General features: G+C 38.1%; 2 protein-coding genes and 1 long non-coding RNA gene across 3 annotated transcripts; 1 reads left to right on the top strand and 2 right to left on the bottom strand.

Annotated features, from left to right (window-relative positions):
• Positions 1-233: 233 nt before the first annotated feature.
• Positions 234-8758, bottom strand: LOC139773073 (endoplasmic reticulum junction formation protein lunapark-A-like). The gene is given in 13 exon segments (XM_071707297.1): positions 234-479; positions 803-961; positions 1067-1162; positions 1378-1497; positions 1881-2169; positions 4802-4901; positions 5020-5202; positions 5290-5451; positions 5574-5811; positions 6191-6377; positions 7128-7315; positions 7394-7435; positions 8330-8758. Coding segments are annotated over 13 exon segments (1806 nt in total). The 5' UTR covers positions 8357-8758; the 3' UTR covers positions 234-464.
• A 1685-nt stretch (positions 8759-10443) lies between these two features.
• LOC139773074 (uncharacterized) lies at positions 10444-10964 on the bottom strand. The gene is made up of 2 exons (XR_011718254.1): positions 10812-10964; positions 10444-10744 (listed from the first exon to the last, which is right to left on the bottom strand). It is a non-coding gene; the product is annotated as an uncharacterized lncRNA (long non-coding RNA).
• An 89-nt stretch (positions 10965-11053) lies between these two features.
• On the top strand, positions 11054-18277 carry Pfrx (6-phosphofructo-2-kinase/fructose-2,6-biphosphatase). Its single transcript, XM_071707287.1, has 7 exons — positions 11054-11430; positions 13656-14083; positions 14364-14735; positions 15093-15194; positions 15266-15500; positions 15958-16085; positions 17255-18277. The coding sequence occupies exons 1-7, from the start codon at positions 11247-11249 to the stop codon at positions 17309-17311; spliced, it is 1506 nt and encodes a 501-aa protein (XP_071563388.1). The 5' UTR covers positions 11054-11246; the 3' UTR covers positions 17312-18277.
• Positions 18278-18766: the final 489 nt, after the last annotated feature.

The following is an 18766-nucleotide window of genomic DNA, read 5'->3' on the forward strand; positions in this document are numbered from 1 at the left end:
AATTTCAGAGAGTCAGTTGAATACCGACGGATGATTATCCATTGTATTGTATAAATTATCCACCGTATTTTTTAACCATAGATGGTCAACCAACTCTTTTTTTCTTTTTTCCATCTTATAAATATCATCTGTTTGTAATTGCAGTTGTCGAAGCTTTTCACGACTAAGAAAACTCAAAAATACCAATATCGATTTAATACGCTTTTTAAATACGCAATAAAAAACCAAAAATATATAGTGATCTTAATGTATTTACCTTTTCTTTTACACGAATTTTGTATATACATGTGGATTCAATTTTTCGAGACAATTACAGATTATCCAGCTCCTGTCACAATGTATCGTAGGGCTTGTTCTTTCAATTCACTGAAATAAAAAAAACGACGCTTTCTGGTACATATAATGAAATTATGATCTCGGAACGCCAGCTATCACGTAGCACATCCTACTTCTAAGCAGCTCTATCACATTGTCAATTCCTGAAATAAAAATATATCCAGATTAATCAACAACTCCTACATCTGTCGAGTATAGTTTACTGATGGAAAATGAGTCAGCCTGCCAAGATGTATTCAACATAATTTTTATTCTGATAGTAAAAATATAAGCGAAACCCTTGAAACGATCATCATGTAGTTATGTAAAAATACTTAAATGTGTATAGTCGCGGACAGAAAGGTTGTCCGAAAGGTTGTCCGACTTTGAGCCGTATTCATAGTATGAATACGGGTGTATAAGTCGGACAACCTTTCTGTCCACGAGTGTACAGTATGAATGTACGAATATATATTTTGAAACTCACCATGATAGCATTGACGATGTCATTTTGATTATTCTTAAGAGCTTTAATAGCTTTCCCTCGCGATACGTTAGCTTGACACATGACCAAATCAACGTCTTTCTCCTCCACGCCAGTCTCATCTACCTCTTCTTCTGATTCTTCTTGTATAGGAGCAACAACCTAGCATAACAAAGTAAAAAAAGTAACGATAAATGATATTACACAATAATATTTCAGTTCCAAATGGACATATTTTGTTCTATAACTACAAATATATAATCTTACCGTAGTGCTACCGCCAGCTTCAGTAGCTGGTATAACTGGTGGCTCCTTGAACTTCTCAGCCGCTGCTACCTGAGCTTGTTGACTGAGATCTTCAATCTATATAGAAAATTATTAATACATTTAAAACATTAAAAATATATATTTAATAATTTAAATTTATGTAACAAATAAAAATTGTTGAATGTCAGTCTGCCAAGGTTTTGTCAACATTCGATTTCTGTTATAATTAGCGAAACCTGGTAAATCATCATAGGAGTTCAACAAATATGCAATATTTATTGTTAGACTACAGTCATAGTTACATTTCTTACCTTTGCTTCGCCAAATACTATATATGTGTCCGAAGCTGGATTCTTCAAAACGTCCGGCTTGTTTATAACGAATAGAATGTTCTTTGATTTACGAATGGTCACTCTGTTGACTCCTTGAACCTGTAAGCAGACAAAATTGGCTTGAATATAAAATAAAAGGTGATATGTGGCTCAACACAATAGACTTAGGGCCACTTCGATCAAACTCCAATTAACTTCATTATTGATTAGCTCATTGGAAATGACCAATCGCATTTGTTCATTAAGCAGATTGACAAATGCGATTGGTCATTTCTAGTGGACTAATTAACGATTAAATTAATCAGAGCTTGATCAAAGTGGCACTTATAATCAGCAAATCTTAAATTTGATCCCATATATGTCCCAGTTTAGAAAAGGTAAAAAGTTAAAAGTTTGGACTGAAAGATTACGAGATTGCAACCCATTTCGAGGACAACAAAATGAATTTATTAGAATATTAAAATATTCAATAGTTCATATACCGGCTTCAATCCTAACTTGCTCATGAGCTTCCTGGCCTTCTTTTCACCGCGGCTCTGCTTGGCCTTGGACACCATATCAATGGGAAGTCCAGTGACCGTTGTGCCGGGAAAACCGACGGTACCGGGAGTGCCAGCATCTTCCAATTCCGGAATGGTATCGTCTGAGTCGGAGTCAGTTGCGGAGCCGATACCCACCAGCTCCACCTTGGTAGGCTCCGAGCTCGCCGCCTTGTCAAGCTCCGTCAATTCCGGCATGTTTACTGGCCTGCAAAAGACGCATTATTAAGTACTTTAGATTATTACCCTCTTTGTAGAGAAACGAAATCATCGCCAACGTCGAAATGGAATAACATTAGGGAACTACCACGTGCTGGAGTCGATAGATCGACTCCACCCAAGGTGAAGCCTAAAGCACGTTTAGATGATCATTCTCAACAAGGCGGTCAGGTTCGCGCAAAATGTAATACACATTCGACGTTTCGCAATAAAGCGTCAGATCGTCGTGTGATCGGCGCGACCGCGACCGCGACTATCATCGTACGTGAATGGACATGGCGTCCGCCAGAGCAGCCCGAGAAACGGCTCACCAAGGACGATTCGTTTCGACTTTTCGTGACTTTTACCTAATAGCGTGATTCGTTACGGCGCACGGTAAACACGGATACCACGTCTCGTCAGCGTTAAATCGTAATTAGAACGTTCCGTCAGGACGTTTCACGTCATTATGCGCAGGCACGGGTGAAAATTGGCGGAAACGAGGCTCTCGTCGGGGGCCCGACACGCTCGCGTCGATATCAATGACGATAAGGTGTATCACGCAATACTATTAACGCGGACATCGCGGCCGATGTCCGATCTCGCGATATACGCGCGTCCCTCGACGAATTAAACAGCGATGCCGGAAAAATCGGTAGATTTACCTCAAACGATTATGGTCCGCCGACGAATGGGCACTATTATTTTTTTATCGCGTAAGTTAAGGCCAATTTACACGTGGATCTTTGCGCGCGCGCGCGCCCACGCGAGCGCAGCCTGATGTTTTTGAGAACGTCGGCGTCGGGCGTCGCCGAGGATCTCGAGGATCGAGGATCTTGTGAGAACCGTACCGAATTTTTCACGCGTGCGCAGTAACGAATATAATGCAATGACGCGTTGCAAAACGCGGGAGTTTCAACGGGTGGACAAGAGATCAGGGTCAGGCTAATTAAAATTGTATATATAAGTGAATAAATTAATGTGGCGATCGTGGCGCAGAGCTAGAGACATGCGTTGCTCTAATAAATCGAAGATCCGCTTTCAAATCCGACCAGAAATCGTTGATTTTTATTCGATCGCCACTTCTCGATAGGGGGTAGCAAACCCTATCATTGCCATGAGCATTTCTCCATAGAAAACCAATCGAAATCGGCGTTAAATTATAAATCCTTTATATCCGACACTCAGATATATGCAGAGGGATTTGCGATACTCGAAATTAAGCAAAAACGAAATAAATTAATATTAATAGCACTTGAATGGAATAAAAAATTGTTATTACGTCTAATATTACTGGCAGGATGTAACAACTACGTAGATAAGGCGAGGAAAGAAAACTAGTTGAATTCTGTCTAAAATTTGTATTATATCAAGAATTTTGCAAATCGCTCAAGTAGCTCTTCTACATACAAATTTATCACACTAAAATGACAGTACAATTCCTTATTGAGGAAGCAAAAAAGTACAATATAATGAGAAACAATCACACATTCATAGTTTTTACAATTCACAGTTACATTAAGGTCGAATACGAGCCGATATACATTAATCATGAGTTTCATTAGCTTATCTAGAATCACAGTAGAGTGTAATCATAAGTAACACAATATAGAGCGCATTCTCAGATTTCCTGTTTATCATGATACTATTTAATCTAGAAGCTATCAACGTGTTAAATAATTTTTCATGCAAAAAGGCAATACCTGTTGTAAAATGCATATTTTTTCTTTGTTCCTTCTTTTCAAAAAACCATATGTTCACATAACAAAACTCATGTTTCACAATAGCCTTATATCTAAACTATTTGTTAAATAATTAATACGCGAGAACGCAAAGTTCGTTTTTCGTTCAGTAAAGCAACGTATGCAACTATTGCAGTATTCAGATAAAAGGCATGATTGGTTGAGCTTAAAATATACGAAGAAAAGATCAACGTAGCTTCTCAAAAAAATTTGTAGCCTAAATGAATAATGATCTGCAGATAAGATAGGCAGTCTTATAAAAAATACATTATTAATTGATATGCAACACGAACTTTTCGCATGCAATGTTCAAGTATTTTGTTGCATTTGATTAAATTGTGCCTCAAAAACTACGTAAAAATGAAACGTAATTTCATATAAATATTGTGGCGTATAAATATTTCTATGAAATCTACGAGATATTTAAAAGAAATTAGACTAATGATTTTCTTGCTTTTATTTCAGCCTTTTTGCATTCGGTAACAACCTTAATGCCAGGCAAATCAAGATTTGGAATGATAGTAATCGTTTATAATCATAAGTATAGAATCCTCATACGTTTTCCACAAATTGTCTTGCAACTGCTATATAATCAAAACTTAGATAAGAAAAGTCTATAGGTTTCTTGTAGGTTACGTATATTACCAACAATCATATATTTGTTATTTTTAAATTATAGCAACGATTTCTATTAATAGCAATGTTTCAATTGACAATTACATCTATGATCTAAAAAGATATTTTACACTTCTAGCTCTCATTATGTGTTAAGAAAAAGTCAAGATACTTTATAATTTACGTTTCCGCGCGCGCGCGCGCGTTTGTGTGCTTACTTCTTTATTTTTATCAAACTTACTTGAAATTCTGATTTATAAATATCCTTTTTCGCCTTCAGGCTATTTATTCAAAAAGTTATGCTACGACTGTACTTTATCAGATTCATTCTCATCTAATAACTCCTTAGTTTCTGATTCAGGAGTGTCAGATGTTTCGCCTGGTCTTTCAACCACTTCAATATCTGAATCTAAAGAATAAAAAATTGCACAAATATACTTTTATTATTTATGCTACAAACTAAAAACATTGGCAGTAATTAAAATAAAATTACTAGAGAAATCGATATAAATGAAGAAAAATCGTACCTGTATCTGATTGTGTGCATGTTTCCAACTCAGTAAGTTTTATTGTCTCTTCGTCTGTATTAGGAGGTAAATTAACTTCGGGTGTGTTCGAAGCTGTAGCGGAGTTATCAAACTCTAATTTTGGAGCAAAAGGCTTTTGCTTTCTTGCAGGATTCCAGAAACCGCAGTAACAACATCTGAAAGCTGCACAAAAAATATATATATTAGGTAATATTGTCTGTTTAAATATATTTTGGGGGAAACTCTTTAAAAGACAAGCATCTTACTCACCAAAATATTCAAACTCTTCTTTCAGAGCCATTCCATTGTGCGACTCGCATTGTCGACAAATTAAAGCATAGCGATTTGAAGGACCATCACCTACTAAATAATCAACCAAACGATCGATCACTGTTCTTTGATGCGGCAATACAGGTCGTGGTAATGGTGATCCTAGTCATATATGCGATCGTCAATTATTTCTATATGACTAATGAACTTATATGCAATATACCATAGAATATGTATAAGTACAATATTTTTGTAAATCATTACAGTATTATATATTTACTTACGAAAACCTATGGCTGCAGGATTAATTATTCTAGACTGGAAAGGAGTATTTGAAGGTTGATTAATCGGTCTAATGATAGGTGTAGGTTGACCAGAAGCAGATGCACCAATCTGCATATTTTGTGGGTGATTTTGAGTCGGTATAATTCTTCTTCTTAACTCACTAGGCAGAGGAGATATTATAGCCTGTGGCGTAGGACGCCGAGGTGTTTCAGATGGTGCTGACACTCTTTGGGTAATCTAGAAACAGAATCATTAATTTTGTATGTTCATTTTATATCATATATCTTCAAAAAAATATATTTTTTAATATAGCTTGTAATTTATTTCCTCAAAATTAAATTGCATATATGTGTTATGTATATTTTACTCTTATTATACTTTCGAACATATTCATAAGTATTACGAATTCTGAAGCCGACAAACCTTTGGAGTTAACTGTAAAGAAAGAAATAAAACCTAATAAGTATAAAATCAAACTTAGAAGAAAAAATAAGTACAACATAAGATAACACAAATTATATATTTTTAGCTTTAAGCTTTGTTCATTTGACATTATTATGTTCGAAATATTTAACTGACATTTAAATAATAATAAGAACAACATTAGTTTACTCACAGGTGACATGGTTAATTCATCTGGTGCAAATTTTAATAATATCTCTTTAGCTTTCTTGTACGTCTCCGTTTCAGTAACTTCGTTTAATATCTTCTTTTTCTCTGCTATAATCGTAGACAATTTTTCTCGATTATGAGTAATTTTACGATTGTAATACCATGAAACCATTTTCTTTGTTAAAAGTATTCTGAAAGAGAAATATGTATATTTGATTACATTTTTTATCCAAAAAGTTTATGTGCTGCAATGTAAGAAATAATGGGCCAACAATATGAGTAAAAGAAGGTGTTATATTAATTTATTCTCAAATAGTAAGGAAATCGTGTAAACGTTTCGACTATACTAACAATAAATCTTCTTCAGTACATAAAGTGATAAGTTAAAGGAGTGCATAAGTTAATGACTTTAAGTTAAAATTACTACGAAACTTACATACTTCAAGAATTTAAAATAAAACAAATATAAAAACATTAGGTCAATAAGAAGCTATGATAAAGGATAGAAACACTAAGCGATAAAAACACAAAATTTCTATCTTTTGGCATAGCCTCTTATTGGCCTCATGTTCACATATGTATGTTTTATTTAAAATTTTTAATATAATATAAGTTTTGTACGTAAATTTCGTGGTAATTTTAACTTAATTTTATTGTTAACTTATTTATTCCGTTATGGCTATCTTTTAATTTCAATCTTATTCTTTAGAATCACTTTATCTGAAGAAGACTTACAATTAGTATAGTCGAAATATTTACATAATTTCTCCTTATACTATTTCAGAATAAATTATAAATCAATATAACACCTTTTTGCTCATATTGTTGGCCCATCAATTTCTTTACATTGCATGCACTGCATACAACAAGCTTAATTTTTTCCATTATTTCCATATGTTATACAACTATAATCAGAAAGTGGCTCGTACTTGTGTACTTACAAAATCGGGAAAAACAGTAACGGTGTTATATAAAAGAGCTGATCGTACAACGAAGCTGGGAAGAAGCAAAAGTAAAAGATGAATGCTATCATAATATAAAGGATAACTCCATAGATGATGATGGTTCCAACTATCTTCTTGTGTCTCTGCTCCGTAGTCTGCCCATACTGTTGGATGTCTTTGATTTGCTGTTAAAACAGAAAGTTATGTAATGCCATTTTATAATATCTACCGCAATGTGGTACAACGAACAAAATAATACTTACTGCATCTAGACTCTCCAAAATTTCAATGGTCGTCTTCTTTTTCTGGAAATCATAAATTTTACATTATAACGCGTGTACTCATAAATACATGTCTTTATTAAAGAGATGTTTAGTAAATCACGATAACGGCAGAAATTATCTTAAAAAAATAAAAATAAAATTGGGATAAATTTTTCTGTAATATTTGATAAAATACTAAACTAAGCATGAATAAAATTGGGGGAATAAAACTTGTAAAATATATTTCCTTCATATTCTATATTTATAGAGCAGGCTTTGTACAGACTCCAGTATGACTGCAGACGAGGAAATAAATTACACAGCTAGCTGACCAAATATGTAGTAAAAAAAATAATTCGATTTCAGTTTACGAAGCAACACATATCGCGCATCGTTCGCGCATCCGTAATATAATTCCTTCGGTGACGCGTCTAAATTAGAACAAAGTTCGTCATTGAATGTTAATTTGGGTCTTTCACAATATCCTGCGGAATAAATTTATCGGCCGTTTTTGTTTACTCATGACAATGGTGGGCACCTGAGGCGAGAAATCGCCTCACACGACGAACCCAAGGTTACATACACACAATATATACGTATACGTACACATGACTTTATAAAAAAGATACCAGAAAAAGATAATACAATTATATACGATTATACGGCTACGTGCATCTCGTTTAGAAAAAAAGAACCCAAAGTTATTGTTTCGCGCCAAGGTTATAACCGTCTATACACGATTCCGGGTCTGTCGTCATCCAAACGGATTCACGGCTATAAATAGGTGATAGAATGACATTTGGAAATATTGCTTGGCGATCGTTCGGCGAACGGATAGATAAGTGCGGGGGGACGCTGGCGTACGTTGGCCACGTTAACCTCAACGGAAGCGTCAGAAGGATACCTCGACACGCTCGGCCGCTCTCGGGTACTCACCTGAAATCTGGACAGTATTATTCCCATATTAACGACAGTTTACGACGAAGACGGAGACTACGCGAAGAAGAGCCTAATGTTGATGTCGATCGCGGATGCGTGTCGCATCGAAACCGACATAAAAGCGCCGCCTCCCAATCGTTTTAAAATAGCCCTCGTCCTACCCCTCAGCACTCAGCAGGCCGGTTGTGCCGCGCCGCTCGATATACGATCCAAATTTAAATCCCCGTCGCGCCTCGTGTTCCTTCCGATATTTATAGTCCGATTCGTCTACGTCTAGGGGATTGTCCGGCGCGTCGTCGCCCGTCGAACGACGGTTATCATGTTCGGCGCGGCGGAAAAAGATGAAGGAAGAAATACGAGGTCCGCTCCAGCTGTCAGCCCGTTGCCCGTCAACACAACGTGTTCGCGCTCTAATCTCCCGGACCGGACGGCACGCACAAACAGACAACAGACGCGATCGCGCTCCGCTCCGCGCACTCGTTCGCGACTCGGCGCTGCTCGGCGTTGCTCGGCGCTGCTCGGCGCAGCCGGCAGCCGGGACGGAACTCACGGAACACGGAACTGACGGAACTGGGCGTTCGGAAACTCACGAAGCGGGTGCACAGCGGAGCAGCCGTCAAATAGAATCCTACTTGTTTTTAAAATGTCGTATTTCTGACTCAATTCTGAGACGATTTTTCCTTTTCCGAAATTTTTTCCGAAGCTTAGTTTTTGAATTATGAAAAGAAATAGTTATAACTTGTCAGTTGGATGTAGTCGTGGTCAAAAAGGTTTTCCAACTTTTTGCGATAAGTTTCGGAACTCTATCATGTGAGAGATGATAGCCCCTGCTCAGTGCTCACGGGCTTGCGCAGTGACGCATTATTAGAGCAGGGGGTCAATCATGTATTAATGTGGAACGTGGAAAGTGAAAACTTTTATGACTATCTCTTTCAATTTAAGGGTCGACAGGAGTAACACTACCGACCTCTGTCGGGTTGCTTAGCTGCGAGTCCGTATTTTATTTATTATAAATTTTTTAAGAGCCAAAATGGAAAATCCGGCTATGTACCGGGTTGCGAAAAGCTGCTTAGAAACGGTTTTTCCCAAATTTTAGCCAAATTAATTAACGAATCTCATTAAACTTATGCTCGTTTTAATAAGTAAGATCAGCCGCAACCCGGTACATAGCCGGATTTTCCATTTTGGCTCTTAAAAAATTTATAATAAATAAAATACGGACTCGCAGCTAAGCAACCCGACAGAGGTCGGTAGTGTTACTCCTGTCGACCCTTAACATCAATAGAAAGAGAGATTTTTCATTTTTCACGTTTCCACCCTAGGGGAAAAGATTTATGATTGACCCCCAGAATAGCAGATGAATCATGTATACGAGGTGTTAATAATTTAATAAATAAGTGCCTGACAAATAGACATCATACACCTGGTGTATTGACTATCATTGACTAAAAGCTTTTAATCATCTTATATGTATGTCTCTAGTTACCATCCCCTTGTAATATTCATTCATATTATATTTTTAATTGTGATAAAATTATATTTCAATTAATTTCTTTTTTATAGATAATGCCTATTTACCTTCTTATGGATGTATTAATATTTTACATTTTTTTATAGCATTGCTCACTAATCAATCATTTTACTTACCGTTCTCTGCTCACATTCCTTCCCGTGCCCTATAGTCTGTGTATTGTATAGAACACAGGGGGAAATAGGAGAAAGAAAGGAGAAGGATATTCAACAATGCAAAGGAAATCTTCTTTGAAATCTTCTTTCGGTAATTTTCCTTTAATCCATCCTCGAGCCCGGCTATTTTGCCCTTTTAGTTGAACTAATAATACGATTAATTCAGGTACTATTAACAATATATATGCATATAAGTACTATTCCGTTAATGTAAACAAATTATTAATTTTTTGTTATTCAATGCAGGAAGAGGAAATTATATGATTGAAAACTGTTGCTATACACAGTGTCACACTACACTGCATTCTTGAATTGATCTCAGGAGATGCTTCAGGAAGTACATTTTGCTTGAATCTGGATGATCGTACGACAGATCATGGAGACTTGGACTCGAGTTCAACATAAAATATAACAAATTTTTCGGGTTTGTTTTTTATATATATATTATAGAGCAGTAGCAGATTCTTGTGTTTCTTATCTTTGCTCCATTTCTTCCTCTCCAGTGTCTACATTATATATTATTTCATTCTAAATGCAAAGAGCGTAACAATGCAGCTTATAAAAACGTATCTCTAACTACGACTTGGACAGAGCGACCAGGAACGTCATTCCAACCGGCACGTGAATGTGTGTGAATGCGAATGGCGACCGGCTGTGACAATTCACATTGCACGTCGCAGTAGCCTGAGTCTGCACGTGACGTGTATATGTACATACCTGTTTGGGCTAGAAATTTTTGAAAGTTTCTATGGAAACAAATCATATATCTGATTATCTTTCTCAGTTTTCTCACTTGGATTTGGATATTGGCCACATAGGCTCCCTGCATTGTGAACAAGGTTGCCTAGTAACAGACCCTTCTATCCCTTTTATCAGGGAGGAATCCTCAAGACACCTCAAGAAGAGGGCTGTGACAATCCGGAAATGTGAATCACGCGCGCGTGCGCGCGCGCGCAAGAGAAAGAGAGAGACAGAATGCGAAATGCGACAGCTCCGATTATCGCAGACCTAACTCACCTAACCCGGCCCGGAGCTGGCTGAGGTTCTCTCCCTGCCACCGCGCCGCTCTGATAGGTGACGTATGATACCCGACGGCGGCGGCGGCGGCGGCCGTCTCCCGAGTCCCGACCGTCCGTCGTTCGTGCTCGTTCTTGGTCGGTCAGTACCAGTCAGTACGCGTAGTCGGTACGGTGCGCGTGGTTCTCGGGGTTGGCTCGCGCGCGCATGAATGCACGCAAACCGTTTCCACGGTTCGCTCTCCGTCACTCTCCCCATCTCGCGTCGTCACCCTCCTTCGCGGCGAGACGGATCAGCTCTGCATAGTATGACTGACTCCCAAATCGAGATGAATTACACGGATTACACCCCGCCGACGTCGGACACCATCCAGACGAAGCCGTTCCCGATACGAGGTAATATTTTGAGAGTCCTCTCCTGCTCTCTCTCTTTCTCTCTTTCTCTCGCGCACGTACGACATATACCCCAACTATATATCTCTCTGTCTCTCCCTCCCTCCCTCTCCTCTCGCCCTTCGTCACCCCTCCCCCACGCACTCGTAAGATCGAACACGTGCGAGGAACGTGAGCTCGCGGTTGCGATTCGGAGGAAGTTCAAGGTCTCCGATCTCGCGGTCAATGTACCGGGTGTCTTCTCCCCCGTATATGCGATCGACCACACCGGTTTGCCGTCTCGGTGATCGGCGCGATTCCCCCCCGCCCCCCGCCCCCCGTCGGCGGAAAGCGCAAGAGCGGAAAACGCGATTGGGAAAACGTGCGCGTTCAACCCGCTCGAGGAGAAAGCACGCGGTTTGATTTTCTAGTTCAAGAATTGACTGTGTATTTTTTTTAGGAACGACAGAAGATGAAATCCTATTTGTTTACCTGATATCTTTATCTCCAATGTAAAGACGATAAAAGAATTTAACGATCGTCGCGTCTACTTGAGATCTTTTTAACTACATTGTTTTGTGTATCTTTCTAATTATCCTGCGTTATTATGCAGCTTTTTTCTCGTCGTAGCGACTTATTTGAACAGGAAAGGAAACAATGAGATAAAAGAAGAAATATTTATCTCTTCTTGTGTTCGTTCCTATCATTTTTTATCTTTTTCTGGTCTTAAGAATTAAAAAAAGATAAAAAAAATAAGCATCGATAAAACATTATTGTCTTCCCGAAGGAAAATTTTGACAAGCGGAACGTATACTTGACGCATGTGGCATATCGCGTTGGGACTGCAAGATTAAAATCATCGATTTTTATTCCACTAACAACCTTGAGCAACTCAACCCGAGGAACTCAACGCCAAAAAGCGAAAAGAATCTCTCTTTTCCGAGTGTGCTGACGGAACTGGCTACGTTTCATTTTTTTCGCGCGCGCGAGGACAAATAATTTGATACGGCGATATGCATATTATCGCCTTTCAAGGAAGCAGGCTCGTTAGATAAATATCGTTCCGAAGAAGAGATAACGCGCCAAGCGCATCAAATATATCCGAGGAAAAAAGGATAATGTCAATCAAGATATTAAAAAAAATTATAATAATTCTGTATGTATCCGCGTATGAAAAAGCGATTATAATATATCTTCAACTCCAAGTCGATAAGACTGGCCACTTGAGATTATTATGACTCATTTTGACTGAAGATACGCAAATGCAAAACCGGGCACGCACTACAGACTTTACTCTTCAGGCAGGCAGGCTTACTTATCGACGGATTATGATTAACAACAGCGATACGATTGATTATAATAATAATTATATTTTATAAAGAGTTAAAAGGACCTCGGGTAAATTCCCTAAAGTATCTTATCTTTCTTCAAATATATGTATCTCAGACATACCTTGACTCTCAAGTGTATCTGTATGTTATATTATATCTTGATATCTCAGACATTCTTTAGAGAAATTCGAGATTTGCGATTAGAATGATAGAACTGCGCGCGTATTATACATTCTACTTATCGCGCAAGAGGTGTCAGATTTAGACGAAAAACAATTTTCCAAGTGTCTCGTATTGGTATATGATTAGACCTAGTTTCGTAAGAGAGTTAAAAGACGTCGCACATTTAAGACATCTTGTATTACTTACAAGATGATGTAACGACGAAGGTCTTATATAAAATTTGACATGTTTTTTAAATATTATATATATATATATATATATATATATATATATATATATATATATATATATATGTGTATATATGTATATATGTATATGACACAAATTTTATGTGTTATAATTTTAATTGCGCGCGCGCGCGCGCGCGTGTGTGTGTGTGTGTGTGTGTGTGTGTGTGTGTGTGTGTACATACATGCATAAAACTGTAAACCACAGTTCTAGCGAAATTACAGCTGATAATATATTAATTGCGAAATCAGAACGAACATCTGTCGCGCGGAAACGGAATTTAGCATATCTCGATACTGTAATATTGAAGCGGATTTTCGGTTATCGTATAACTGGCGTTGAAATCAATATGACATAACATATTCAATTCAAACAGATGAAACAGAAATAACTCGGTCAGTTAAGGGATTAACGATCTCTCATATATTTAATTTCCTGGAATTTATTTCTCGTCCAATATCAATTTCTATTAGATACGTAATTTTCATATTTTCATCTTCTCCATAGGTGAACGTGCGAATTTCGTGAACAAGCCTCATGTGATTGCGATGGTCGGACTGCCGGCTCGCGGCAAGACCTACATATCCAAGAAGCTGTGCCGATATCTCAATTGGATCGGCATCAACACGAAGGTCTTCAACCTGGGCGAGTACAGGCGGCACGCCACCACGGCCTATCAGTGCCACGAGTTCTTCCGTCCCGACAACATAAAGGCCATGGCGATACGCACGCAGTGCGCAAAGGACGCCCTGAACGACGTCTGCCAGTGGCTGGAGAGCGGCGACGGCGAGGTGGCCGTCTTCGACGCCACCAACTCGACGGTCGAGAGACGCCAGCTCATACACGACATCGTCGTATGCAAGATGGGCTTCAAGCTCTTCTTCGTCGAGTCGGTGTGCAATGATCCGGAGATCGTCGAGCAGAATATTATGGAAGTATGTACTTGAGAAACAGAAGGTAGCCAGCTGGACAATGTTATACTTTACACTACATATATGAGAATAATTAATTAATATCAACTCTCTCCAGTTTAACTTTTGCGATTAATAAGATTAATATTGTAAAAATGGTTTTGAAGAATGTCGAGCAGAATATTATGGAAGTACCGGTTTGTTACTACGTCACAGTCTTTCGTATATTAACAATTAATGATTTATATTAATAAATATAGGATTCACAAATTATATGTTCCATAAGGATGATTTCTATTGCAAGGTAAAAGTCAGCAGTCCGGATTACGCGAATATGAAGAAGGAGGATGTGCTCGCGGATTTCATGCTGCGAATCGAGCACTATCAGGAGAAATATCAGCCGTTGGACGAGGAGCGCGAAAGCGACCTGTCGTTCATGAAAATATACAACACCGGCGAGAAGGTGCTGGTCCATAAGCACGAAGGCCATATACAAAGTAGAATAGTTTACTATCTTATGAACATTCATATTGTGCCACGCACGATTTACTTGACTAGACACGGTGAGAGCCTGATGAACATCGATGGCAGGATAGGCGGCGATTCGGACTTGAGCGAGCGGGGACATGAATATGCCAAGGCATTAGCAGACTATATCAGTAATCAGAACATACAGGTAGCTTTCCTTGACCTTTTCAACATATAATTTATCGATTTAATTATTATATGCTTTTACATATACAATATATATATCTCGCAATAAAAATTGTTATTTAATTTTGATTCTGATCATTATAGTTCCGTTTTTTAATAATATGAAGATAAATAGATACGACCATTTAAGAAAATTATAATTGAGGATAAATACTACATATTCAAAGATTAAAATGTGCATACTTTACATGAATTATGTAAAGCGTTGTTGTTCTCCGCATGTTACTTTGATCGCGATCACTTGACTCTTGAAGCAATCTCATCCCGTGTTATGTTAAACAGACAGTGTTATGTTAAACGATATTGTATCTGCATATAGGGTTTGAGAGTTTGGACTAGCTGGCTGAAGAGAACCATTCAGAGCGCGGCTGACGTAAAGGCACCGCAGGAAAGGTGGAAGGCTCTCAACGAAATTGACGCCGTAAGTTAAAGCGTTGGATAGACTAGCTAATTAATCAATTTCTCATCTTTGCCTCTCTTTGTGAATCACAGGGTATTTGTGAAGAGATGACTTATGAAGAAATCGCCTCGAAATATCCTACGGACTTTGCCGCGAGAGATCAAAACAAATTCTCGTATCGTTATCCAAGAGGGGAGAGTTACGAAGATCTCGTTGCACGACTGGAGCCCGTGATAATGGAGCTGGAACGTCAGGGTAACGTTTTAGTCGTCAGTCATCAAGCGGTCATACGGTGTTTACTCGCGTACTTCTTGGACAAAAATGCAGGTCAGTATATATCTCATAATTTATTTTGATTTATTATTATTTAATATCTCATAGAATATTGAAATATGTTCTCGATTACTTGCATGTGCAAATAAAATGATTCGAGTCGTCAGTGCTCGATACGTAACACGCCTGAGCACGTGATGACGCCCAAGAATGGAGAGATTGGAGTATCGAGACGCTAAGCGCAACTTTTAACCTTCGACGTATTAAAATGTATCGAGAAAATAAATGATAAATGGTCGTGCACGCAAAAACGGATTATAGTGACGTAATTGTCTGCTCGATCGTTTGGCGGAGTAGCTATTCTTATTCAGTATTCTCTTTGTGTAAATTCTTCTTTAATACGACCATTAACACGCAGAAACAAATATCTCTCTCCGAGCTGTCCGCTTTTTTATTTCTATATGGTTGGCCCAAATTGTTCCTATTTCAGATCAAGGTCTTCCTATTTCAGATGAATTGCCGTACTTAGAAGTACCTTTGCATACCATTGTGAAATTAACACCGGTCGCCTACGGCTGCAAGATGGAAAAGATTCGCCTGCCGATAGACGCCGTGGACACTCATCGGCCGAAACCAAAGGTAGAAATTATCATAATAAAGTCGTAACAACTGTGTTTTCCTCCCTCGAGCGTGCTTTATTTGCTGAGAATGGAGATGGCGAGAGCAAGTACCTTCCTGCTTGCTTGCTAATTTTCCGACACCGAAACTCTACACCGATAAAATATTTAATTCCTGTGCGTCGCTTATGTTTTAATGTTCCCAGAGTACCTGACACTGTTAGCTATAGTGGAAAAACGAATTATTTTCTTGTATCTAATCAAAACCTCATCCTAAAATCATTTGCATCCGTCAAAAAACAAACCACTTTTATGAACTTTCATACAAATTTCGTCGCATGCATTTTTCCTATGGATCTGGGACACAAACGTGTTACCTGTGTGCTTTACTATAAATTTTATATGTTTACGTTATATAAAATCATGTTATATAACGTCACATAATGTTAGCCTTATTTGAATTGTTAAAATATTGTTGTTTTTACAATCATATTCTTGCTGGGCAATTATTAATCTGTATTTATATTTATATGTGCTATTTTTTCAGAAAGTATAAGTATAAGCATCGATATTGCGAAATTGTTATGGTACTAAACACTAATATGTATTCATATATTAAGCTTATTCACAGCGATGACAACAGTTTTTAGAATTTATATTTATTAATGTAATGGTTGTCGATAATTATGTAGAAAATTAAACATATATTCCGATCGATTAGGAAAAGTAACGAATTCAGTTACGATAGAATTAAATAATATATTTTTGAAGATTGTATCTTTTAGTTAAAAAACTTATGAGATTAATTATATTCGGGCAATATATCTATAGAGGATTAACAGAATGCAAGTGTAGACGACATACGTAAATGGATTGTATCCCCTTACACAAGGCAAATTATACTTATACATGTGCAATATTATATATTCTTGCGTAAGATAACGATAGCACCGCGAGGGCAAAGTTATCCATTAAAGGCTCAAAGGTCGGAGCTGTAGCATAGCAGCTGATCTCAATTGTTTCAATGCTAATAAAGTCTCTTTGTGGCAAATCTGGTAGAGCATGTATCCTCGATAGAGAAACATATCCTTCTCAGTCTGCGTTTATCATGTAGATTGCTCTTTTTCTCTCCGCAGCGCACGTATTTCGGTAAACGCTAAAATGCCCGTTGTGGAACTTTTCAATTTTCAGATCCCGGGATATCTAGACGAGCAATTCCGAGGGAAGGGGAAGCTACTACGCACGTGATAACAACGAATTTCGTAAAGCACGACGCAGCTATTCCCTACCATTGATATACCGAGACACTGAAGCAGCATAGATTCGGCAGCTGGCTGCCGCCCGCCCCTTCTCGCGTACGTGAATCAGCGCGCATCCGAGCCCTTTTCTTCCTACACGTGTCAAAAAGCGAGCTAGAGACGAAGCGCGATCGACGGTGTGCCCTATGAAAAAAGCCCATAGGGCACGAGTGGAAGATCCTCCACGACGACGCAGGTTCCGTGCGACGATCGCATACACGCTGCGGCGCGTGTGTTTTGTGATTTTTATATTTTTTGATTGGGGTCTAGGTAGGTAGCGAGAAGAACATATGTGATACAGGGATGATCGTCGACGAGAAGAGCCTGATGAACGTGTGTATAACGCGTCTTTTAGACGACAAGATTGATTTTTCTAGACAAGCGTATGGACTCGCGCGTGTGTCCTCCGACCAGTGCGCGCCTTGAAGTATTTGCTTCTTGCCGGAGAAAAGTATATATCCTGACAGACAATACTTACACGATGTTTACATGTGGTTCCACAACAGAATCCTATGTATCCCTTTCTCGTTCGGCAGATACTTCGAAGCGCTCTCTCGCGAATTTGAAAGCAGATTTTTCTTCTCTCTTTTTTTTTACATCCATATTTCAAACATTATCTTGAAAATTGTCGGATGCTTCTTAGAGACTTCCAGGAGGCGGATCCAAGTATCGTAAAATTGTGACGTTGATAATAATACACTCGACTACGTAAAGGTATTCGAGACATAGTACAATACCTTAGATTGTGCGATAAATACTTCCGATTCAAGCTAACGAACACATTACAATTCAGTCCGTTGTCTAACATATACGTTGCGATCTTGTATATATTAAGTAGCTGAATTACGGATTTCGATTATGGATATGTATCTCGATCGATGAGAAACATATATAATAAATAACACATGCAATTTTATGAGTTCACCTACTGATTTAGATATTCCTGTTTGACGAGTTATGTAGGAGAGATTTATTCTGCGAACTGCATTATTTATTCAGAACACGAATGAGTTTTTATTCGGTATACATGACGAATATTAATGCAAGATATTAATCAGGATGTAAGAAGCATCTTTAATATTTTTCTACAGAATGCAGGAGGGAAAATAAAAGGTAAGCGTGTTTATAAAAATTATACAAAAAGTTATACAGGATATATTTCTGGCGAAGAAGCGAAGATGTATAGAATAAAATTTTATTTTTAATTACTAAGAGATATTGGTTTTCTCACAAAAATTTATTCTACATTTTCTAATATATCCCGATGAACGATGTATTGAATTTATATTTAAAGTACGCGGTGATGCGCCGCCATATTGATTTCTAGTATTTCCGGCGTCCGTTACGTAGCGCTGAAAAATTGCAGTAAATTCGTCTGTTTCTTTTAGCTGGGCTGAACTGGTGC

Source organism: Temnothorax nylanderi, unplaced genomic scaffold (assembly GCF_030848795.1).
Source record: "Temnothorax nylanderi isolate EJ_2023f unplaced genomic scaffold, tnyl_v1.0 TNYL_tig0057_pilon, whole genome shotgun sequence".
In the NCBI taxonomy this organism is placed as follows: Eukaryota; Metazoa; Arthropoda; class Insecta; order Hymenoptera; family Formicidae; genus Temnothorax; species Temnothorax nylanderi.

Coding starts and splice junctions, on each gene's coding strand:
- Pfrx (XM_071707287.1), top strand. CDS start 11,247: ATGCACGCAAACCGTTTCCACGGTTCGCTCTCCGTCACTCTCCCCATC. Junction 11,431..13,655: donor GAAGCCGTTCCCGATACGAG/GTAATATTTTGA, acceptor TCTTCTCCATAG/GTGAACGTGCGAATTTCGTG. Junction 14,084..14,363: donor TCGAGCAGAATATTATGGAA/GTATGTACTTGA, acceptor TTCTATTGCAAG/GTAAAAGTCAGCAGTCCGGA.